The sequence below is a fragment of the Aquarana catesbeiana genome, linkage group LG03 (genome assembly GCF_042186555.1).
Source record: "Aquarana catesbeiana isolate 2022-GZ linkage group LG03, ASM4218655v1, whole genome shotgun sequence".
In the NCBI taxonomy this organism is placed as follows: domain Eukaryota; kingdom Metazoa; phylum Chordata; class Amphibia; order Anura; family Ranidae; genus Aquarana; species Aquarana catesbeiana.
This window is the reverse complement of record NC_133326.1, coordinates 330816645-330842557: the sequence shown is the minus strand read 5'-3', so window position 1 is coordinate 330842557 and position 25913 is coordinate 330816645. Positions and strand designations below refer to the sequence as shown.

Below are 25913 nucleotides of genomic sequence, written 5' to 3'. Positions count from 1 at the left end.
AAGTTTAAGCCAACATCCGTCGGAAAAAATCCCATGGATTTTGTTGACGGAAAATCCTATAGTTTGTACAGGGCATTAGTCTTTGCACTGTGTGTCTGTGTGTGCCACACTAAGCATGGACAACAGAAAGATGAGAAGAGAACTGCGAGGACTTGAGAACCAAAATTGTGGAAAAATATCAACAATCTCAAGGTTACAAGTCCATCTCCAGAGATCTAAATTTGTCTTTGTCCACAGTGCGCAACATTATCAAGAAGTTTGCAACCCATGGCACTGTAGCTAATCTCTCTGGGCGTGGATGGATGAGAAAAATCGATGAAAGTTTGCAACGCAGGATAGTCCGGATGTTGGATAAGCAGCCCCAAACAAGTTCCAAAGAAATTCAAGCTGTCCTGCAGGCTCAGGGAGCACCAGTGTCAGCGCGAACTATCCGTCGACATTTAAATGAAACGAAACTCTATGGCAGGAGACCCAGGAGGACCCCACTGCTGACACAGACATAAAAAAGCAAGACTACAGTTTGCCAAAATGTACTTGAGTAAGCCAAAATCCTGCTGGGAAAACGTCTTGTGGACAGATGAGACCAAGATAGAGCTTTTTGGTAAAGCACATCATTCTACGGTTTACTGAAAACAGAATGAGGCCTACAAAGAAAAGAACACAGTACCTACAGTGAAATATGGTGGAGGTTCAATAATGTTTTGGGGTCGTTTTGCTGCCTCTGGCACTGGGTGCCTTGAATGTGTGCAAGGCATCACGAAATCTGAGGATTACCAAAGGATTTGGGGTCACACTGTAGAGCCCAGTGTCAGAAAGCTGGGTTTGCGTCCAAAATCTTGGGTCTTCCAGCATACGTCAAAAAGCACCCAGAAATAATTGGCAACGAAGTGCTGGAGAGTTCTAAAGTGGCCAGCAATGAGTCCAGATCTAAATCCCCTTGAACACATGTGGAGAGATCTTAAAATTGTTGTTGGGAAAAAGGTGCCCTTCCAATAAGAGACCTGGAGCAGTTTGCAAAGGAAGAGTGGTCCAAAATTCCGGGTGACAGGTGTAAGCAGCTTATTGATGGTTATAGGAAGCTACTGATTTCAGTGAGTTATTTTTTCCAAAGGGTGTGCAACCAAATATTAAGTTAAGGGTGCCAAGAATTTTAAACAGCCCATTTTTGGAGTTGTGTGACATTATGTCCAATTTGCATTTTTCCCTCCCTTTTTTTGTTTTGTTCCAATACACACAAAGGGAATCAACATGTGAATAGCAAAACGTGTTACTGTAATACTTTTCTGTGAAAAATACTTGATTTTCTGGAAAAATGTCTGGAGTGCCAACAATTTCGTCCATGACTATATATATATATATATATATATATATATATATATATATATATATATACACACACACACACACACACACACACACACACACACACACACATATACACACACACACATATACATATATACATACATACACACACACACATACTAATTATATATACATGCACACAGGTTGGTTGTACTGACATCGGTCAATTTCGTCACATTGTATGATCATTTGAATTATGGCAATACATGTATTGCCACCAATTTTCGCTCCATATAGGGAAACAAATTATCCTAGATTGCAAGCTATATGGATTCAGCAAGGACTTATTTTTATCCCTGTGTAATTTAAACAGATTTGGTGCTGAACTACAGAATGTTATGCACGATCTGCCACAGATTTCCTGATGTATCACTAGTTTAAATAAAACACAAGTACGGTCCATTTTTCTCAGAAACAACAGGGGCCATCTTCTCCCTGCTCACATGCCCTCACTTGCACACAAACAAGGTTGCAAATGAGGGCACTTCCAAGAGTAGCGAAATAAAAGGAGCAATATAAACCATCTGATCCTTTCATAGTTTGGGTACAAGTGCAATTACCGTGACAGATGGTGTTATTACAGGAAAGACTATTGGATTCTCAGTTCAGATTTGTTCTGAGGTTTCTTTTTTCTTATGGTACACATAAACTAGTGTTTGTAATATAAGGCAAAAACGATTGTTTCATTATAGTGAAATAGCAGGTGAAATTTACTCAAACTTGCAGAAAACCAATTTAGGCATTAACAGATATATACCTGAGCAAATAAAAAAGGTAGAATATCATTTAAAAATGAGAAGCGGTTAAAATCACTCAATAATACCAAGTAGCACTTTAAAAGGTACTTATCTTGGAATATTAGAGCAACTAATATAATAACAGTTCCCTAGTGCCCCACAGCTTCATAATGAGTTTGTCTGTACCATCCTATTTTCAAGGTCCTGCTGACTGACGACAACTCACGCAGAATGTTCTTTCATGTGGTTATACATATCTAAAAGATGCCAATCAGAAGAGGTAGTTGTGAGAGCTTATGTGGTTATAGCTTGTGCTAGGACAGTCCATGAAAAGCTCCCAATAAATCTTGGTAGCAGAGAAATTTTTTTCCCCAAGCATAACCTGGACATACATTATGCAACCCTTGATGGAAGAAAAGAAAAATTGCTTGATTCCCTCATCAACTCAGTCAGTGATGGAGGAATCCCTCACGCAGTTCTATTGTGTTCTGCCAGCAGGGATCCTTCTTGGGAATGACAAGGGCACTCATACATGGAATAAAATTTGACTGGCTCCTGCTGAACCGGCTGAATTTTGATCTATGTATGGCTGGCTTTAGAAGTATTTAATAAACTTGTGACTCGCGCTAATAACAAACAAAGTAAATATAGGGGTGGTGAGACATCACCTTAAACAAAATTCAAATATGTATGTGACCATATAACATATGGAAAAAGCATGTGCAATAAATAATTTAACTAGCATCAAAGGCTACAATATATAGTGCAACAAAAATTAGAAAATGGTTTGTGTTAGTCCATGTGTGAACACCCGAGTATGGTGTTAAATCAAGTGAGGGTCCAGTTATATGAAAACACAAGTGCTTGGGTCCACCACCATAAATAGAGTGCCTGGCCGCTTACCAGAAACCCATGACCCCCCATTACAGAGAGTCTGAGTGGGCTGTTGAATCTTACTACTCCGGACCACCATAAAGCCAAGATGGATAGCTGGAATGGGACATCAGGGACTATAGTGTAGATGGATAGATCCACGGGAAACCTGGCCCTCAGCGGAATGATGTAACCATAAAAAGAGAAGGGGAGGGCTCCAATAGTGTAAAATCATGAGGCTTTATTAAAACAAATAAAGTATACACTCAGATGTAAGATCAGGAATAAACGTTCTTGGAGAAACAGTCTGTGGCACCGGCCGGATGCTCACAGACCGCCCGTGCCCCTGGAAGACGTAATTTGCTTACGAAACGCAGCGCAGGGCTGAGCGGCGTCATCTCCCACTGTTGTTGCGAAGACCAGCAGGACGGGCTGTCTGTGAGCATCCGGCCGGTGCCACAGACTGTTTCTCCAAGAACGTTTATTCCTGATCTTACGTGTGAGTGCATACGTTATTTGTTTTAATAAAGCCTTATGATTTTACACTATCGGAGCCCTCCCCTTCTCTTTTTATGGTTACATCATTCCGCTGAGGGCCAGGTTTCCCGTGGATCTATCCATCTACACTATAGTCCCTGATGTCCCATTCCAGTTATCCATCTTGGCTTTATGGTGGTCCGGAGTAGTAAGATTCAACAGCCCACTCAGACCCTCTGTAACGGGGGGGGGGGGGGTCATGGGTTTCTGGTAAGCGGCCAGGCACTCTATTTATGGTGGTGGACCCAAGCACTTGTGTTTTCATATAACTGGACCCTCACTTGATTTAACACCATACTCGGGTGTTCACACATAGACTAACACAAACCATTTTATAATTTTTGTTGCACTATATATTGTAGCCTTTGATGCTAGTTTAATCATTTATTGCACATGCTTTTTCCATATGTTATATGGTCACATACATATATGAATTTTGTTTAAGGTGATGTCTCACCACCCTTATATTTACTTTGTCTGTCATTAGTGCAAGTCACAAGTTTATTAATGTTTACGTTGTGTGTTTGTGTCACATACAGGACATGGCTTTAGCTGCCAGCAGTGATCATTGTATTCTGATGGAAAGGAAACCTCCCACTGTCAGATAATAGCACAGAGGAAGGGATTTCCTGACTGTTGTAGATGGAGGGATCAAGAAATTTTCTTTCCTTAAACTCGTGTCCTTTTCCAAGGGTGCTGTACTACAAACTAATGTACTAAAGGCAAATAGACTGTGCACTTTGCAAGTGCAGTTGCTCCAGAGCTTGGTAAATGAGGGCAAGCCCTGTTGACGTCCATCATCCAATCATGTGCAAGCAAAAATGCTGTTTTTTTTTTTGTTTGTTTTTTTTAATTTTTTTTTTAATTCCTTGCATGTGATTGAGTATTCTTTGCAAAGTGAAGCTTAAAGTGTTATGAAACCCAGGACCCTGCATTCACTATATTTGGTCTCCCACAGCACACAGAACATGGAAATGCAATTATTCTAGTAAATATAAACTGCTAAACACCTTTCTCAATTGTAGGATATAGCGCTCTTGTGACTTCTATTAATGGTTAAAGCTGGTAGGAGGAGTTTTCATTCTACTCTGACTGTCCTATGAGGCTGCATGACCCCCTGACCCTCTGTCTTTACAGTGCTGATTGGCCCTCTCAAGATAAATAAAATAAACTCTAGCAATACACACCAAACTGAGCATGTGTAGAGTTGCCCCCAAGGTTCTGTACTATCAGGAGATGGATTGGGGACTGTTGAAGAAGGGGAGGATCAGGGAAGACCGGATCCAGCGGCCTTTTTAAACATTTCAGAGGATTAACCCCTTCAGTTCCACAGTGAGTATAACAAGCATGCTTTACTGCATATACAGACCGATTTTCCTGTTGTGGGGTTAGTAAAACTTTACCGTAAGCTCTGAAGCAACAGCACCTGCAAAGTGTGCATTCTATTTGCCTTAAGGAAATCAATCCCATAGTGTTGGAAACAATAAGCAATACATAAACCATTTCGGCCCCTTTCACACAGGTGCCTCTGCTAAGCAGAATTGGCTTGCTCAGTGGGGGATTTCCCACTCTATGGGAAATCGGATGGAAATGGACCACCTGTCTGTTCCCATCTGATCCACTGGACGGATAGGGAGAAGGACCACATCTGTCTGTTTTTGGTGGAAAGGATCGGATGGCGGCGGGTGTCAGCAGATGTCTCCGCTGACATCTGCTATAGAAGAACTGGAGGTTCCGATCAGGTTCACCTGAAAAACTAACTGGCAGGCCTGATCAGACAGCCCGTGTGAAAGGGGGCCTTTAGAATGACAATTACAAACAGAAAGATTGCCGGCACTTTTAAAGCTTGAGTAGGATTGTTGTATGTCCATTTTAGGTTTAGTAGAGCGTTTTTATTTTTTTTATTTTTGAAGCAAGCTAAATTTTACATCTCCAATTCCTGAAAAACACATCACACAATTTCATGCTATGTTATTTAATTGCTAAGGATTATTTAATTTTATTTTCAGTTTGCTACACTACTATGGTAGTGGAGCTCAGCAGCCTTCCTGTGCAATTATTCTGGCAGACCCTCTAGCTATGAACTATAATCCAATGCCAGACACACAAGTACATTTGTTGACACAAAGCTCTCTCTGCAGCAGCACAGCCACTTAACACGCAGCCCTGGACTAGCAGATCGCTTTACCATCACAGATGCCCAAGGGCATTAGCAGCACCAGCCAGTATGAGGGACATAAGTTCATTGTCAATGCATCACATCAGCTGTACTGGAATGAGAGCACGACCTCCCAGCAACATGCTGCAAATGAAGATACAGAGAAACTCACAGCAGTAGATTATTTCAGCAGAGAAAAACACCATTAATTCCTTCAAGGTTCTGTTTATCATACCACAGCCAATGCAGGCATGCTTTTCATTTTTGCAAAGCATATCAGTGTTTGAAGGACTACTAGCTAAATCAACTATGCTAAAAGATAGCATCAATGCCATTTCTGACATACATATCTCTGCAAAAAAATAATGCTTATGTAATAACTGTGGGTGAAATTCAATAAAGTCCTTATGACACTTTTCTGGTGGAATGGCTCTTTAAAACCTGTGCCAGATTCAAAAAGCCCCACCGCTAGTTTGGTAGCTTTACTGACACCTGCAGCAGATTCCAAGGAAAAGATCTCTAGTTTGTAGATAATGAAACTGGAGTTATTTAGGACCAACCTAAACACGGCTTACAGAGACAGGCAGAGTGCCTGTCTCTATACTCTGTGTAGTAGAGTGACATGTTTGAAGGCCACTGTCGGCTTCACAGCTGACAGACTGCTAGCAGTGACGCTGCCAGTGGGTACAACATGATGGTGAAAATGAGGGACTAGTTCTCTTGTCAGGTTTGCTCTCTCCTTGTAACTGAAAGCAGGCAGTGTGTGGGTTCTATAGCCAATGCCCACTGCCTGTTAATCAAAAGGAGAGAGGACCCGATGGGGAACTAGCACCTCTGAATCCCCATCTGGCTCCCCCCTCCCCCCCCCCCCCACCCACGTACAAAACTCCTTGGTCACTGCTGTCTGCGCGAGACCTGCATCGGCGGGAAGGGATCTCAGCTGCACTGATGGCTGGTTCACACTAGATGTGGTGGTACTGTGTTAGGCAGTCCCACCACATGGACAGGGCAAAATGCCTTGCCTCCAATGTGCCCGGTTCATGCAAAAAAAAAAAAAAAAAAAAAAAAAAAAATAAAAAGGAGTACTGCATGCAAATACTTTTTCCAGCGCAATGCAGTAAGAGGCAGCCCACTGAGTGACCGGCAGAAGAAAACAAAAAAAGGAAACTGATCTGCCAAGCTCAGTGCATCATCACTGCATTGATCTCAGCCAGGTCGCACTGCACACGAGCGGCTATGCAGCTGGTAGAAAGCAGCCCTTCGAACGGATTGTTCAAATGGACAGACCAGCCTGAGTGCACCTCTGCATGTGACGCTTGCCCCAAATTAATGTAATGATTTCATCCTAATCAGATGCAGTCACTGTTCAGGTATCCAGAAAGCCATCCCAGAACAGCAAGAGGAAAAATCTTCCAATGGGGACACTATGTCTGGTGACCTGGGAGTCTTCATGGAATTTCCCTAATTTGCAGTGGTCTTGCACAGAGCAGCCCAGATCCTCCTCTTCTCCCTCGCTAGCACTCTTGCCCCCTCCTTCCTGCTAAGTGCCCCCCAGAGCAAGTAGCTTGCAATGGGGGCACCCAAGCAGGCTTATTCACGAGCCACGGCTCTGTGTCCATTCATGCACACAGCCATGGTTCGGCTCTGCCCCCTCTCCCCCCCATTGGCTCACCGGTTGTGATTGACAGAAGAGAAGAGGAGAAGAGTCCCCGAAGAGCTGAGGCTCTCGTGCACATCACTGGAGGGAGATCGGGCTAAGGTAAGTATTGGGGGGCTGCTCCATAGAGGTAGTTTTTTTTTTTGTTTTACCTTCATGCATAGAATGCATGAAGGTAAAAATCTTGTTCCTTTACAACCACTTTAATCCATACCAGTATGGATAGCGTTAGGCTGCATTCACACTAGCCTTGTGTGGGTTTTGTTTTTTTTAAATGGAGAGAAATTTTATGGGAAGTGTAAACTCACTTTATGCTCCAAGATCAAGTTGTCCTACATTTAGGCTTCATACACACTGGACATTACAATAATGTTATAAAAATGCCAGTAGCTTTGCAGTGAGCTTTTCGTTTTTCCAATAGCGTTTTTTCGCAATTTTTTTTTGGAAAAAAATTATTTTTTTAATGGATCAAAAATGTCAAAAACCGCTAGCGAGACGCGTTTATCAGCGGTTAACGTTAGAACATTTTTACAGCTGAAAAACTCCTCTCAGAACCCACTAGTTTTGGGGTTTTTTTAAAGCCAAAAAACGCCCCAGTCAACAACTGCTGATAACAGCCTATGTGTGCATGGACACATAGGATAACATAATGCGGACTTTGACCGTAGAAAAAAAATGTCTGAAGCCAAAAACAGCTGCTGTAAAAACGTCCAAAAACCTCCAGTGTGCATGAGACCTTTAAAGGAACTTGTAAACATGAGTCAAGATACATTCTGGATACTTAATTTGCCCCTGGACACACAAATGTCTATTTTGTCTAAATGTAGCCAACTGAATGCACCTAAAAAATGTTCAGTATGGATTATAGCAAAAACAACGATTACTATGTATTTATATGCACTGTTATTTTTGCCAGTGTGAATGAAGCCTTACATGGAGCTATGTTTCAGAAGAGAATTCAAAAACCCCAAGAATATAGTCAATTTTGTTTATACAAAAGAACTTGAGGACGTACTTCAATGTGGTGCGTCATTTGTTTTTAAATGTCACTTGCAGCATAGGTTTCTAAACCTTTAACTTCTTTCATCTCTCACAAACCTCTGTGTTGCTAAAATGAATGCGCTGTCAGCACAGCGTCTGCATACAAATGTATTTGTCACATATTAAAGGGGACACACATTTTTGGAAATAAATGCGAGAATAATCAGATAAATGTAGATAATCTTATCAGAAAACTGTGCATAGTTTATAATTCGATAGATTTACAATGGTAGCAATCATGCATTTTCATTACATAAACAGCTTCCGCCTCATCCTGATCCTCTTAGATCAATAAGGTATTGATTGAAAACATCTGACTCTCTACAGTCTCTCATAATGTCAAACACCCACAGTGATGGTTCAACTTTTACTTGTTCCTCCATAAAGCCCAATCCCTCTTTTTTCTCTGATGAGCTACAATGTCACTCCCTAAGGCAGCACTCATATATCTGACCCCTTTCTGACTAATGTTTTCTCATTTTAGGTTAAAGTGGATGTTAAACCCAATTTTTTTTTTTTTTTAATTTAGGCTTGCACCTTGTACAGTATAGGATTCCATGTCATCTGTGCCCAGTCTTGCCACGAAGAGTTAATCTAGCTCTGAGCAGTCCTCTTATCTTTTTTCAGTGAGATAAAAATGGACAGGCAGTGAAATAAAAGTCTGTTTCTCCCCCTTGTTGTGAGTGATAGGTGATTTACATATCTCATGCACAAGCCTTAGAGAGGCATTATGAAAATTAGGCAAAAAAAAAAAAAAGGATTCTTAGATTAGAGAGATTTGTGAGAGGGGGGGGGGGGGTGAAAAAGTGCCTCCCCATTTTCTCTCTTGGGGTACAATGATTATATCACGGTCTCTGCCTCACAGCTCTTTAGAATCGTCCTCTGTAGATAGCTTTGTATCTGCACATGCGCAGGAGTAACATGAGCGCGCTCTGCTTCTTTACAGAATGCGTTCTGCCACTCCTGTGCACGCACTTTAGTCTTCCCTGGTGCGAGGCTCGTCCTTGCAATGCTGGCTGGCCAGGGGAGTGTAGTGGTGGGCGGAGGAGTCCTGACATCATGACTCCACCCACCGATTGCCAGACAGCAGATCCGTCCACAGATTCTGCAATATTGTGGGGCTCCACACAGCTGAAGGGGTGAGTAAATTATAAAACGATGACAGTGGGTTTACATCCACTTTAAGTTTAGATAAAGTGGGGAAGAGTTCAAATAAATTCTGTGAGATTTTCCCTTCTGTCTGTAATACCATTGGGGGATTTTTTTTCATTTACTTTTCTTGTGACACTAGTGCAGGAAATAGCACAGGAACAGAAAGGCACAGACAGAAATAAAAACCAATTTTGGCAGTAAACGGTAGTGAGGCGTGCAACCTTAAGTTGGTGAAAATCTCTTTAAAAGATCGAGATTTGTAAAGTGTATTGTTTGGGGTCTTAAGATATTATGCCTACTATTAATGCTGCTATTAAAAAGGAGAAGTCTAGCCAAAAGCTCATTTGGCTGTACTTCTATGGATCACAAGAGAGCAATTCGTCTTGCACTCCTGTGACCCGTTTTCAGCAGAGAGCAGGCTGAAGTCCGCTCTCTGCTGACGTCACTGATTTCAGGAACCGCATCATCCCGACCACGGAGTCTGGATCCCCCAGGTGCCTGGACTGACACCCCGCTCAGCCTCTCAGCAAGCTGCTGAGAGTCTAAGATGGCTGCTCCCCGCCCCTCCACAGCTCAGCGCTTCATTGAGCAAGGAGGGAGCAGAGCAGAGAGCTGAGAGTCTACAGCTCTCTGCCCACGGATCTGTGAAAAACGAGTGATAGGCGTGTTCAATTGCTCGGTTCTCAGACCATCGGACCAATGCTGCATCTACCTAGGCAAGTATGATTGAAGAAAAAAGTTTACTTCTCTTTTAATGTTTTAATATGTTGGTTTATATTTTAAAATTGTGACATTGTAATAATTGTAGTTTAAGTTCAGTGTGTATACGAGTAGGAAAAGATATGTGGCATCCAATCCGCCCCCTAAAGACATCAATTAGACGAAATGTGTTGGGAAGGGTCTATTGGACATGACGTCATCACGCACGCCTATGTCCGAGCTCAGCCAGGGTACTGCGGCTGGAGCCAGCTCGGCTTAAAGTGATATACAACCTTGCCTGCCTTTTAGGGTCGATTGTGACACATTGCTATGCAAGCTAAATTTATGTTTTTAACAATAAAGTGGGGGGGGAGATCTTTTTCTGCTTCTTCATTTGGGTTTTCCACTGGGGCATTGAATAAATACTGGAGGTATTTCTTTGAAGAGGGAGAGATTAGTTGGAGGTTGGAGTGGATCAGATCTAGCGATGAGAGATTAAAGGCCAATGTTAGTATTCCTTTGGTGAGTTGTTAGAGTGAACACGGTGGCCACACTGGAGGTTTGCACAGCGGTTGGCTATAGGAGGAGAGGGGATATATTGAAGATACAAGCATTGTTTTTAGAATAATTTATTTATGCATTGTGGAACACGGCACACTTTGAACGGTTTTGAAACCACTTGTATTTATTATATTATGATGAACTGCACATAGTGATGATTTGATATTCACTTACAGCACAAGACACTGAGATTTTTTTTTTTTTTTTTAGAAACTTTTACCAATTATGGATTATTGATTAACCTAAGAGAATAATTATTTTTTATTTCAAATGAGTATTTATGCACATTTTTTTCAGTTGATGAATTTGTCTTTTTAGATATTTGATCAAGTTATAGCTCAGTTTATGTGGTAGTGCTGTCATTATTACATTTTCTCTATTTGGCAGTAACCCTTTCCCACTCAAAATATATGTGTTTATAAATCTGCATCCCCACTAGTGATCTTATTTCCTGTCCTGACAAAAAGTGAGGGAAAATCCCGCCAATAGGGATACAAACAGTAACCTAACCGAGACTCTAACCCTTTCCAAAACAAGGTACATTTCTGGTTATAGTTGAGTTTTAAAAACACCGTAAGATGAAATGCAGAGGTGTTCAATGCCTTATAAAAGCACTGGGCCACTTCCTTCTCCCTAGAGATATTCCAGGTGATCAATAGAGAGTTGGGTTTTCTTTCCAGCATCCAACTTTCCATATTCATGTATAGCCTGGTCAACGGGACTCCCAATGGCTTTAATCTTGTATTTCTCCATGCTGCCACTCTGCAAATAAATTTTTGAATAACAACAAAGCACAATTGATTTTTGACTTGGCTGCAAATAAATTCCATCTGGGAGTTACAGAACGATTATTTTGACAACTCTAATCAACATACTGTATCATTTATAATAAAGACTTACTCTCCGAGTCACTGGTTAACCCTAGACATATAGTAGTGGTTTTGCCTCCTCACCACTTTCTTGCAGTATTAGTACACCTTTACAGAACAAATGTAAACATGAACCACCCCCGGACACCCTCCCTACCCCTCTGGTCCCTGCTGTACTGCCCCCAAGGTTGCTGATCCGTTAGCATCCCCACAGCATTTCCAGTGGTCTGGGGGTTTAAAATCCTGGATCTTCACCATCTGCGCTTTCAGGACAGACTAAAATTCCTTTTAATTGGTTAGAGCCATCACATTGACAGCACTGACCAATCAGAATCAATCTGGTCCATCCCGGAAGCTGACAGAGGTAGAAATGCAAAGATTTCAAATCCCCAGAGCGCTGGAGTAGTTGTGGGATGCCGACACCGGGGACCAGTGGCTGTGGGGAGCGTGTCTGCTCTTAGTTCTGTAAAGGTGAACTAGCCTTTTCACCATTACAAGCCCCCAAGTCCCAACAGATTAACCCAATGTGTCCCCATACCCTCTTCATCAAACTGCACAAATCCTCATCATAAGCAGTCCTATGGAGTACCAGTATTCCTTCAAGAGATGTCAATAGTTTGATGAATAGCTAGAAACAGAACAGCTGAAAGAAAATCATAGGGATTGTATTATGTCTATTTGTTTACATATATATATAATATAAAAACAGCAAATCACAAATATACAAGTTAGCTAGAACTAGCAAATTTTTGTGTTGGTTTTGTTATTCCATGGTTTTGTGCAGTTACTAACATTGTTACGTTCATATCATCTGACACATCAAGTTTATAATAGAAAACATTAGATCTCATGAGCACGGCTCTCCTCACCCTCTTGTCTTGCAACTCTGTCTCCCCTTATTTTAAAAAAATCACTGTGCATAATGTTGGTGCTATATAAATCCCGAATAATAATAATAATAATAATAATAATAATAATAATAGTTACATTCTAACTTTTTTTTTTAGAAATTATTGAGAGATCCAGCCCCATTCACCTATACAGGAGGTCCCCGGTTTACAAACAAAATAGGGTCTGTAGGTTTGTTCTTAAGTTGAATCTGTTTGCGTTTCAGGACAGGTACATTTTTTAAGTGTAGCCAAAAAAACGATTAAGCTTTTTGGATAGCATAGGGAAGGGTTAACACCCCTGTAACATTTGTTTTGCTGTCTGTGCCCCTGTTCAGAAGATGTCACCTCACCCAATGACAATTGGATTTTGAAAATTTTGGGTTGTTGGAAACAAGCCTTGGTGATGAAGCTCCAGTAGAGACACCTTTTTCCATAATAACTCTTACAGGAGAGAATTTCCCTTCCTAGGGGTAGATTTCCTCTCACTTCCTGTTGTCTCCCTCCGTTTAGAAGTCATATGTTTGTAACTAGGGGATCGCCTGTATTAGGTTTATATCCCCATAGGATACTCCCAGTTAAGAATCCAATCCCTGCTTTACACAATTGACTAGTAAAAAAGTGTGCTTGTTCCTTAAACAGTGTGGAAGTCCCCCAAAAAATATTACCAGTATTTACAGAATAACTATATGATGATAGGTATGAAGAATGTTATGCACAGCTTAGCGTAAAGAGTAAAGTGGTATGGTACAAAAAGGAGGGGTATAGAGTATATAACATTGTGGCAATGTACAGGGCTGCAGTCCATAGCATGCAGTGTACAGTGCAATGTATGAAATGCAGCACAGCATATGGAGAATTGTGGCCCATGGTATGTCTTCTATAGCACAGCATATAGGATGGCTGTCCAGTGTAGGTAATCCACAGTAACATATGCAACATATAGCACAGCATAGACTAAGGTGATCTCAAACATGAAACCACAGGGCAGTTCTTGGTGTATAACATACAGTGAGCTTGATACAAACAGTGCAGCCTGTAGCATGTATGCAATGTATAGCACAACTATTGTATTCTGCAGGTCCAGTACATGTAATGTACAGTGCAGAATATGGAGGATAGTGATCCTCATTATGCTACACAGTGTAGCATCTGGTGAATTATTCGCAACCCCCCTACATACGCACACCTCCGCTCACCATACTGGTCTAAGCATACCCAGAGGGCTTAACATCTAAGGGAAAGATATATTGATCCACACACTAGCTATAAACCATATGACGATCTATATAGGAGAGGAAATCATTTACATTTTAGTATCTAAAAATGTCAGAAACGTATACAATCTGCTTCCGTTAATGAGTCATACCAGAGTGATAGATACATAGTACGCAGAGGAAATGTAGCCCCCTATTATTCAGCGGTGCCATTTCTATGATGAATGCAGTAACATTCACAGCCACCTTCCCTCAAAGCTCCCTAATCCGCCTGCTACGTACATAGCAGTTAGAAGGCTGGGGGATGGGAGGCTGGAAGCAATGCTGTGTGAGAAATAAACACATAGAGAAAGAGGTGCAGGAGATTTTGGGGCAGTGCCCAGAATGCCTTGCATCCCCTCCTCTCTCATACAGCACACAGACAAAAGCAGACCCCACAGCTTGCAGATATAAACAGGGGGCTTGAGGATGTTGCCATGGAAGCAGACGGAGGAACCTAGTGATGGAACAAATTTGTGAAGCTTGGTGATTAACAGAAAGCTACCTGTTAATAAACATGTCAAATACTGCCGATGTCTACTGAGTTAGTATGACGCTGAGGACGCCAGATACACCACACATGATTTGCAAACAAATACCAATAAAGCAATATTTAAAACTCTACTTTTTTATTGCTATTTCTACAGCTGATGTGAACACTTACCTTCTGTGCTACTTCTCATCATACAGAAGTCATTTGTTCCCCCTAAGTCACGTAGTGCCCACAGCGCTGGCCCTGCTTTCCTGTGTAGGGGTGGCTTCTTCACTTAAAGGATTCTATGGAGCCACCCGTAGGCGTATGCTCCCCAGAGAAACTACAGGGCCACCTAATGACATGCCCAGGCTAAAGCAACCTGAGAGCATTGTGGTTTTTGCACTATGAGGAGTTTTGGGACAGAGGAGCATCAGAGTGTTGTAAAGAAGTAATGAGGAAGCAGCCCTAACAGGATGTTCAGGGAAGCTGTGCAAAGGGACCCAAAGCTTCAGCTGTGATAAGCAATAGTTAGGCCTCATCTACACTGCTGCTGGTAAACTGATGTTTAGGAGCAGTTGGGCATTTTTTTCAGCTGCCCCTGAACTTTCCACTGTTATCGTATCAGTATATGTACACAGGGTCGTTTATAGACAGTTGCGTTTAGAAGCATTTTTTGGAACGTAAAAAAATGGGTTCAGTATGGATGTTCAGAGGCATTTGAAACGCCAAATGCCTGTAAACACTGCTAAACGCGGTAACTCGCGTTTAGTTTACAGACTTTATTTTTACAAAGTCTTCTAGACGCAAACGCGGCATGTAAGGCCCTATGTACACGGGACGCTGAGGCAAAGTCCTCTGAACGAATTTTTTTGACACCTTGAAACCTGCGTTTAAAACGCCCGTTTAGCCGTGCTTGCATGCCGCGTTTAGGTCTAGAAGCGTTTATTAAGATTACCTCATTTAAGACCCTCCCCAAGCTCAAAAAACATAGTTAACTATTTCAGCCATTTTGACCAGAGTGAGTAGCAGCAGCAGAGAGCAGTTGTCTACTTGTATTCGCCTCCATTTCTGTGCTTTTTTTTTTTTTTTTTTTTGCAATGGATCCCATCTATCTATCTCCTCCAGGACTTTTCCAATGCCTCTCCAATCCTATGGAATGCCCTACCCCAATCTGTCCGCTTATCTCCTACTTTATTAGCTTTTAGACGAGACGATCCCTGAAAACCCTTCTCTTCAGAGAAGCCTATCCTACCCACACCTAACAACTGTTTTTTAATTTTCTCCATCAGGTCACCCTCCACAGTTATTACCTTTTGTTTCCACTTGACCCTCCCCTCTAGATTGTAAGCTCTAATGAGCAGGGCCCTCTGATCCCTCCTGTATTGATTTGTATTGTAAGTGTACTGTCTGCCTTCATGTTGTAAAGAGCTGCGCAAACTGTTAGCGCTATATAAATCCTGTTTAATTATATATATACACACACACACATATATATACACATTCCCTTTTACTGAACTGTAAGAGGCCAGCATTTACAGGAACAACATTTCAAAAATATCCTAACCTTGGGAAGCTGTGGGGTCACAAGGAGCTTTGCAGACAATCCCCCTTTGTTTTCTCTACACCATCAGAGATAAATCACAGGCTCTGTACGGTATAGTGCTGAGGGAATCTCATCTGAAATCTCATCCAAGGTCTACTGTGTGCAGACATAGTCTATGGAGATGAACTGAACGTTGATGTTTGTTTTGGAGCAATTAAAAGCAAGTAAGGTGACCAAGTTCATTGGTGAGACAGTTTTGCGCTTTTTAGACACTGTAATAAACCCAAAACAAATATTTAATATATTGCAGCATACCAATCCTTTAAGGAGAAGTATGGGTTTGGGGTTTTATTTCCCCTTATCATACTTACCTAGGTGGATGCAGCATCAGTCTGATGCTGCATCTGTCCTCTGGCGGCTCTTCACTGAGAACTGAGTCATCGAACACCGCCGATGGCTCGGTTCTCTCAGCTCCCCGGGAGGAGAGATGCTGACTGTCAATCAGCAGCTCTCCTGCTCTGCTTCTCCACGCTCATTGGAGCGATGAGCTGTGAAGGGGTGGGGAGCGGCTGCCTCAGCAGCTCACTGAGAGGCTGAGACTGCCATCAGTCCAGGCACCTGGCGGATCCAGACTTCTGAAGTCATGATGATGCGGTGTCTGGACTGAACTTGGTGACGTCAGCAGAGAGCAGACTTCAGTCTCTCACTCTCTCAGCAATAACTATGTTTGATCCTTTTGCTGCTAGCCTTAGTAAATAGATAAGGTATATTATATTTTCTTGCTTTGACTTTTTTTTTTTTTTTTTACATTTCTTCAGTTGCTTCCTGTTTTCTGGCCAAGACCAAATGAGGTCACACATCCCAGAAGTCTTCATAGGTCCTTTTGTTCCTTTATCTGGGAGGAGCAGCTTTCTCAGCTAGGCACATCCTCTTGACTGCATGCATGAGCTCAGGACAGATGGATTCCATGAAGTAAATGCTACATCAATCATCTGCCCTTACTCAAGATGGCCATGGTTAGAAATACTAGGGGAGTGGTTTTCAATGTTTCTCAGCAAAATAAAGCATGAAGACATGAATAGATAAGCAAGTTTGCTTTAAATAAAAAAAAATGAATTAAACAGCATTTTCAGTTAGTGATGCTCATATACAGTGGTGTTCCGCTTTAGGCTTCATACACATAGGATGTTTTGCTATCTCTCCTGGACATGCTTCCACCTGGCAGCAGTGTTTTGGCAGGAAAACGCCTGATGCTTGCAAATGTATGTAATGTGTTTAGGCACGTCAAGCGCTTGGGTTTAATTCACTCCATTGGCCACAATAATAAATTTATTCTGGCCAATGAGGTGAGCCTAGCGTTAACGCGCTTTAAGACGTATTACACGCATCAAGCTTTTTTTTCTGCCAAAATGCTGCTCTTGAACACACTGGCTGTGGATTTTTTTTTTCCTGCCTCCAAAACGCCCAACACACATAGGCTAACATTCTGCCTCAAAATGCAAGAAAAAAAATGCCAAACGTCCCTAACAGCCACGTTAAAATTGTCCAGTGTGCACAAAGCCAAAAAGCGCAACTAAAGTCGGATATTAAAAAAAAATTGGAGTACGTGATGACTTAAATCTACCTACCAGCTCACAGCCTTCTGTAGAATATACACTGAGGCTGTGGGAACATGCAAATAAAAAAAAAAAAAAAATATCATCACATGCTTTCCCACAACTCACAAAAACGTGCAGCCTTTTTGCAGATGCGTGGCGTGGCATTGATGGTTTCATTTTTAATGGCAACGCATCTTGCCAACATAGGCTAACAACGTACCACGCATTTTGGTGCGCCAAGATTTTTTAAAAAGTTTGGTCACTTTTATGCATTTCTCACTCGTAGGGAAGTCTATTAAAAACAGTTGCACTAAATGCTGTGCATAACGCATGCATTCTGTCCCACCTGCATAGGTGTGAATGGAGAGTGTGCTGCACATGTTCAGCTCTGTTAACAGTCTAGCACACTGCCTGTGTGCCAGGAAAACTGCACTCCTGCACATGCACGAGAATGACGTCAACCCGTGCCATTCAACCAAGATTGGCCTGGAGACCAGCAACCGTATGAAGCTGGGAAAAGTTGTCGAGGCGGGTGTCAGAATGCCGATGCCAAAGGAATTTTAGTAATGCTTTAAAATGTGGTGGCAGCCTTCCTTTCTTTGGGTGGAGGGGGGGTTCTTTATTTTCACCTGATGATCTGGCCAGTAAGTCTGTTATTTTTCAGCATGATATAACAGAACAAGCCATCCAGCAAAAGTGGCAGTTAAAGGGTTGAGATAAACCATGTATTAGACAGGGGTGCTTACAATTGTCAGTGTTTATTATCATGTAAAACCTTTATCCCCCCCCCATTCAAAAAAAAACAACACCAGTTTCCTGTAACTGTTTAAAAAGTGTTAGCTGATATTTGGCTTTAATTTGTTACCAAGTCTATGTACATCTGCGGGTCTAACACTACTACTGATCTAACCCAGATTGGCAGGGGTGGCTTTTATTGATCCACCATCTAGAGTGGAGTCACCCAAAGACAGAAGTGTCTTCCTTGCTAGATCACAGGTGAAAATAAAACAAACAAAAAAAAATGAATACAGTCACTACATTTAAAGATTTGTAAACTGCAATTACAATTTAAATACTGCTTTAAATTAACAATAAAATTTTGTTTTAAGACTCCCGCAGTCAGGTCACCAACAATTCAAATATGCAATAATGTGTTCCATATGTCTAACAAGTCATTTAAAGGAGAAGTAAACAAAGAACAGGGAAGTATAGAATAGATACATTCAATTACCAGAGAATGTCTAAAATAATTTTTACAGCAATACAGTATTAAACATGTATTTGAATAACAGAAATAAAATCTACTGATAAAAAGTTATTTCAAACTGTCTACTAGTCCATAGACCACTGTTCACATAGCAACTGTGTCGCCGCAAAGTAGTGCTCAAATTATTTATAAATGTAAAATTATAAAACATTTTTCAAGCTTTTCACTACAGTATTCTTTGTGATAAGAATGAAATGTTATATTTCACCTCTTATTTAGTTAGTTTAAAGCCTTCAATGCTAGGAACAATACAATGATCAGCTCACTGCAGTAAATGCCTAGTGTGGAGAGTCACAAAACATGTACACAGAACCCAAGACACTTTAGAAACACGCAGCTGTAAGTATACTGAAGCTGGTCATATATTATACAATTTCCTTCTAATTTACCTTCAACTATGTATTGCAAGGGCCTGTTTGATTGCATACAAATTGAAAAAAACGTGTTTAGATTTACCAAAACAATATGATATGAGGTCAAGCCTAAAAGGAAACAAAATGTACAAGAAAATTATATACATGTATGGTCAGCCTTAGATGTTATGATACAAATTCTTAAACAGAGTGCCTAGAAAGGCACTTGTAAAATTTTGTACTGGATTAAAGTATATGTAAACGATCACTTTGTAAAACAACCTATTCAATTTAAAATAAAAATGCACGGCAAAACGTTTGTGTATAAACACATACCCTCTTACCAGCTGCATAGGGGCTTGGAGAGGTGGGGGTGGAGACTAGGGATGGGCGAACGTTTCGGCCCGAGCATTAGTTCGGGCCGAACTTTTGTTGTTTGGCGAACATCTGAAAAACGGGTCGTTCGACCGTTTGTTCGGGCCCCCAAACCGACGACAATGCATTGTGGCGTTGAACAGTACATTGCAAGCCCTGATTGGCTGAAGCAGTGAAAGCTTCAGGCAATCATGGCACAGAGCACTGTCAGAGTCATGATTGGACACTGTCATCATGACTTTATCCAATCATGGCTCATTCCCGCCCCACAGTATAAAAGTATTCTTTCAATGGGAGCCATTTTCAGTGTGATTTTAGTGTGGAGAGAGATAGAACAGGGCTCTTTTCAGTGCTATTAGTTAGTTAGTGTGCTATACTGTGACAATTGAAGCAAAATAGCAATGTAGAATATTAGTTTAGTGTCAGTCTAGGGATAGTGTGAGTGAAGTGAGGAGGACCATCATTCAGCTTTTCATAGTGTGCAGCTAGGGACAGCTCAGATAGTTTTACTGTAGTGTAGTGAGACTGTGTCAGTAATCTTGACATTAGTATATAGCTAGAGTAGGAACAGTTCAGATAGCTTCAGTGTAGTGATGGTTGAACACCGTCTATTTGATTGCGTTACTGCCAGTTTAACGCCATATAGTTTTGCGCGCGTTACTGCCAGTTTAACGCCATATAGTTCTGTGCATCACTGTACGTGCATTATATTGAAGTATATTATATTGTATCCGTGGAGTGGGTCGGTGTGAGTACTCAAATTAAAGGGCACCAAACACCTCTTTACATGGATTAAAGTGCATCTATGTACAGATTTCAACTTCTCCTTTACATTTGCTTATAAGCACCGCCCCCTCCCTCCCAATAATGTCTGGGAGAACAACAAGGAGAGGCAGACGTTCCCTTGGCACTGTAAGGGGGCCAGCAGGCTGCCTAGCTATGAGGGTGTTCAATCATTTAACCTGGAAGAAGGTTTTTGGTATAGGTTTCATGGGCACAATTAACACCCCAAGACCAATTTTTCTGACAGGTGCATATCATTTCAAATTGTTTTTCCTTCATCAAGGGCACCTATATAGGGTTACGGTGGGAAGGCACCACTGACACCCAAAGACCCATTTTTCTGCACCTGTCTGACAGGTGCATATCATTGCAATTTTTTACAGCAAGACCAATTCTTGCTTTCATCAAGATTACCTCTATAGGGTTACGGTGGGAAGGCACCACCGACACCCAAAGACCAATTTTTCTGCACCTGTCTGACAGGTGCATACCATTGCAATTTTTTACAGCAAGACCAATTCTTGCTTTCATCAAGATTACCTCTATAGGGTTATGGTGGGAAGGCGCCACCGACACCCAAAGACCAAGTTTAACGCACCCATTATGTCTATCCAAAAAATCTCTAATCGACGCTTTTCACAAACTTTTTTTTTTTTTTTTTTTTTAAATTGATCCATGTCCCCCAGGGCAGGACCCGGAACCCTATAACCGTTGTATGCCTAATTACTTGCATTTAAGCCTTCAAAATGGGCACTTTTGATATTTGATGCTCGGGTCCCATTGACTTTAATGTGGTTCGTTGTTCAGGTCTGAACGTTCGCGGTGTTCGGAAGTTCTGGTCTGACCCAAACAGGGGTCCGTTCAGCCCATCCCTAGTGGAGACACAGCAGTACACTGATCTTCCTAGTGAATGGCTGTGGAGGGGCACAAGTCTGGTCTGCGTCCAGCACAGCCAGAAAACTGACCACGCTGAGGTGGATCTGCTCTCATGCTAAGTGTGGCCAGTTTGAAATAGGAAAGCAAGGGGACTGGCAGGATCACCAGGAATTTCACACAAAAGCAGCAATACAAAGAGAACAGGATACTTTTAAACACAAGTACATGTTACAAAAGGCACATATCAGGATTATGAAATGTTGGGGCAACATATACTTTAAACTAAATAAAAGGAAAACTGAACTGACTGGACCTCTAATAACAATACAGGAAAAAATGTCATATTTTGCTTTATTTCTCTGCCTGTACTAAAGGAGTTAGAGTGTTGTAATTGTGCTGCATTCTTTAGCAGATTCCTATAAAGAAGATTCCTACTTCATCATTACATTTAGTAGGGAACCCCTGCCATGAAAACATTTGAGATCCATGGATTTATACTAGTTGTACGTGGTATGCAACTGGACTTGGGTTACTCAACCTAAGTTCAGCTACCAGATCTGCCAAACCCCAAATGACCTGGACATTTACTACCTGATGTTAAAGCAGAACTCTGGGGAAATGTAGGCTCCATGCACAGTGAAGCTAATAAACAGCCGTTTTTGGGTGTTTGGGTGTTTTGTTTTGTTTTGTTTGTTTTATCAGCCCATAAACTCCCCTCTATGTTATCCAATGTGTCCATGCACACATGGATGTTTTTGGATAAACGTTTAAATGCCCAAAAACATGTCTCACCAGTGTTTAACATTTTTGATCTATTGGAGAAAAAAAAAAGTTTCTTGAGAAATAAATAAATAAAAAAAAACACGCTAACGCTGAAAACTGCCAACACTATTACAAAAACGTTAAAAAACGTTGAAAGACTCACTGCAAAGCTACTGGCGTTTTAAGAATGTTATTTTAAACCGTCCAGTGTGCATGAAGCCTAAACATTTCCCTTGCAGTAGGGCTCCTCACAATAACATTCGAGCTGTAGACAGGCCCTCAGTGACCGTGTCCTCACTTTCAATCCAAAACTGCTGTTCTTGCATTGAATGTGATGATCAGAATGTCTGCAACCAACGAAGTGGCGATAGGAAGAGGCTTCAGGGGACCAGTAGTACAGCTGTAAGGAAGCCCGCGGGAGCGAGAGATATGCAAAACTATTTTTTTTTAATGTTCCCATGTTTTCAATGCAGGGGGAACCACACTGCAAATTACTAAATTACTAGCAATTTTAGAAGCTTGATTAGGCTACTAAAATGTTCTGCATGCTGCTCCCCACACACAGATCTCTTACATCTTTGTCATCTGTATTTATGTATGGGATCTGCTGCTCTTACAAGTAATGTGTGTGCACAACAGTCTTTGTTTACCATCAAGTGAATAGGGACATCCTACCACTGACCATGCAGAAATTCCCTGATGAGACATTAAGGTCGGCCATACATGGTTTGAATCTTGGCCGATTCACGAGGAACCGGCCAAGATTCGAACCGTTAGGCCCCTTTCAAACCAGAGGACAGATCCGTTTTTTTTACGTGGACCCAACTGGATCACCCACTCTATGGAGCAGCAGATGTCAGCAGACATTTGTCCACTGACACCCACAGGCAACCGATCCAAGTAGATAAAAACAGATACGTTTGCCATCCCTCTGGTGGATCATATGGGAATATATAGTCAGATGGAAACGGACAGGCAGTCCATTTCCATCCGACCACCCCATAGAGAACAGCGGGGCTGTGTCCGTGTCCCCTCTGCATAGCAGAGGGGACACAGACCTGTCATCTGCCTGCTCAGCGAAGATCAGCAGAGAGATCCCCCGCTAAGCAGGCAGATTCGCTTGTCAGATTCCACTTCATCTGAAAGAGGCCTTCATGGGCAGGCTGAATGTACAAAGTTGATCGATCGACAACTTGGGTACAACCAGCCTGCTGGATTTGCTTACAATTATCACAAGTGGCTGCTATAGTCGCTAGCGATAATCAGTCTTTTCCTGGCAAGGACGGCTTCCCCTGCCCGCCCCCCCACAGGGAGAAGTCAGTTGCTCGGGGAGAGGGATTTTCCTGTCACTGTCTGTCTATGTTGATGGGGGAATTGTGCAGGAAAGAAATTTGCACCATCTATGGCTGGCTTAAGGCTGCATTCACATCTAAACAGGAAAGTGGGTAGAAACACACATTTCTGCCTGCATTTCCAGAAACGTGTGGGAAAACATAGCTACAGGGTGCATCGTGCTTGCGGTGCCATTATTTCCCAACGGCACCCCAAATGTGGGCAACACTAAAAAGTGCGCATCACAAACTGCTCTTTGCTCACTGCCAAAAATGTATATAAGCTACTTTGGCGTGTTAGTTGCGTGTAGGGCAGCCCATTTTACGTGACTACAGACAAGCCTAAAAGAAAAAAAAAAAAAAAAAAGTTGCACAGGTGCGAATGTGGTCTTAGTACACCGAAATAGGTGCTAGTTTCATGAACCCTTTCTGAAAAAAGCTTTAAGAAAACCCATCACAAACCTGAGCAACGCAAACCGACCATATGATGAAAATTGCATTAACAGAGATTACGGTCAATCCAGCGATATAGACGTCTAAAAATTATACACATTCCTATTTTTTCCTGTAAAACCCATGCTTGGTCCCGCTCTCCAGAGTCTCAGCTTTCATTTTTTTTTGGGGGGGGGGGGTCGCTGGGGATGAACAAATAAGGGACCATGTTCAATGAAGTCAAGATTTGAATATCACAATAGCTAGATCTTATTAGAATGCCAGGTTTCTTACTGCAATTATTCTTTGCTTATGCATTATCTCTATCATGTGCCTTCTTTTATTTCCCAAGGCTTGTGGCAACTACTAATATAACAAAAACATCAGCAGATGAATTTGCATCTTAAACATCCCAGCAAAATCTTCCTTTGTGCAAGTGGGGATTGCTCCTTTGCAACCTTGCATACTGTATCATCACCAGTGTTACAGGCACTGGTCTTATAGCTAGGTACTCAAATGTGTATTTTTGTAAAATGTATAAATTGCAGCATACTGAGGCGAGCGGCATCCCTCTGTTACCATGGCGATACTGCGGCTGCTAAGCTGGGCAGCTGACAGATTTTAGTATGGAAGGAACAAAACGCCTCGACCCATCTTTCTCCTTGTAAGAAATTCAAGCCTTGAAGACACCCTTTCCTCCCCCCAATAATTACAGACTATCCAGAGCAGCTGGGGATAGGAGGAGGGAGCTGTCTATTGTCTGAAAAGAGTCTGATGTGAAATACATCTATCTCCTGCAGCAGCCCTAATGTGTCATCAGACACTCATAAGGGAAGCAGATATGACAATTGATGTTGGATTGGGACAAGCAAGGCAATACTCAGGAAGGGGGGAGCAGACATGAAATGAGTGATGGACCAATGAGGTCATTTCCTGACTCTGGAATATAGTGAAATGTGACCTTGCTTGCTAAAAAGAACAAAGAGCTTCCAATTCAAGCACAGGCAGAAATAAGCTAAAGCCCTGCAAGAATATGATGCCTTCAAAATTCAAAACCTCTTTACTACCTGGTAACAAAGAAGCACCCTTTAGACCTTCTTATGCTGGTCATATACCACCCAGTTTTTGTTAGCATGACTAATCTGAGCCTTGGTATAACACTGGCAATAAATGAATCAAGGGAATTGTAAACTAGTTAAAGTGATTGTAAACGATCACCTTGTAAAACAACCCATTCAGTTTAAAATAGAAACAAAAAGGCAAAACATTTTTGTATAGATCTAACAAAAAATACCTTTTTCCCCCTTTTTTATAAGTGATCATATTCCCTCTGTTCTCAGCTGCATAAGAGCTGAGGGAGGAGAAACAGTAGTACATTGAGCTTCCCAGTGAATGTTTGTGCATCAGGGGCGTGTCAGGACAAGTCTGATCATTGCGGGAGAGTACACAGAGTTCTCAGCATACCTAGAGAACTGACTACGGTGTGCTCTCCTGCTTAGTGTGGTTAGTGTTTAATAGGAAAGCAAAAAAGGGACTGGCAGGAATACCAGGGATTTCACATAAAGGAATCAATACAAAGAGAGCAGGAGACTCTCTCATACAAGTAAATGGTACAGCAGGCACATATCAGGAAAAGGAAGTGTTGGGGGAACAAACACTTTAATTTTAAATTCACCTGAATATTGGCATGCAGACCTGTCTGCTTGGATTTCTGCACTGTGTGAATTTCCACACATCAATCAAGACCCCTGAAGTGCAGGAATCTGCAGAGATGGGACAAATGTATACATTTAAGCAAATCAAAAAATACTCAAGTAAATTTAAAAAAAAAAAAAAAAAAAAAAACACATTTTAAGAATTTTTTTTTTCCTCATGATTGGTTTCCCAACTCCAGGAAATCTAAAAACCTTGCCTGCAGTGCAAGGGGTTGAATGCTTGTTTCTGTCTAGGCAAAGGAAAAGCACTATTACTTACCTGATCTTCCGCTAGTCTATGCTCTGGAGTTGAACTGTTTCTCAGCCTTATCACGTTGAATGCTGTGGTCCCTGCATTGGTCTTGACGACATCAGAGAACCTTAGATTACCAAAGCTTACGAGAAAAGGGGCTGCAGGGACCAGCCTATTTTGTCCTTTTATGAAAGTGCGGTAAAATACCGCTTTTCAGTTCTCAGGCATTCTCAGAGGAGATCGCTCTCCTCTGAGTGCCTGTTTATGAAAGTGTGTAGAGCGCTTCTCATGTTGAGTTGAGGATCGATCTACAAACGCCGGGAACTCCTGAGAATGGCTCCTCTCACTGTAATCTCGTGTGATATAGCGGGATTACAGT

The 25913-nt window shown here is 41.7% G+C and overlaps 1 protein-coding gene across 6 annotated transcripts in view; it reads right to left on the bottom strand.

Moving 5' to 3' along the window:
• DBN1 (drebrin 1) overlaps positions 1–25913 on the bottom strand; it is a 167314-nt gene that overhangs the window by 86942 nt on the left and 54459 nt on the right. The window contains exon 1 of one of the 6 annotated variants that reach the window (XM_073620511.1): positions 25263–25291. The exons of the other annotated variants lie outside the window; for them this stretch is intronic. Within the exon in view, the coding sequence (XP_073476612.1) occupies positions 25263–25276 (14 nt within the window). The 5' untranslated portion in view covers positions 25277–25291. Of the gene's footprint in view, positions 1–25262; positions 25292–25913 lie in introns of those variants that run through there. 6 annotated transcript variants of the gene reach the window in all.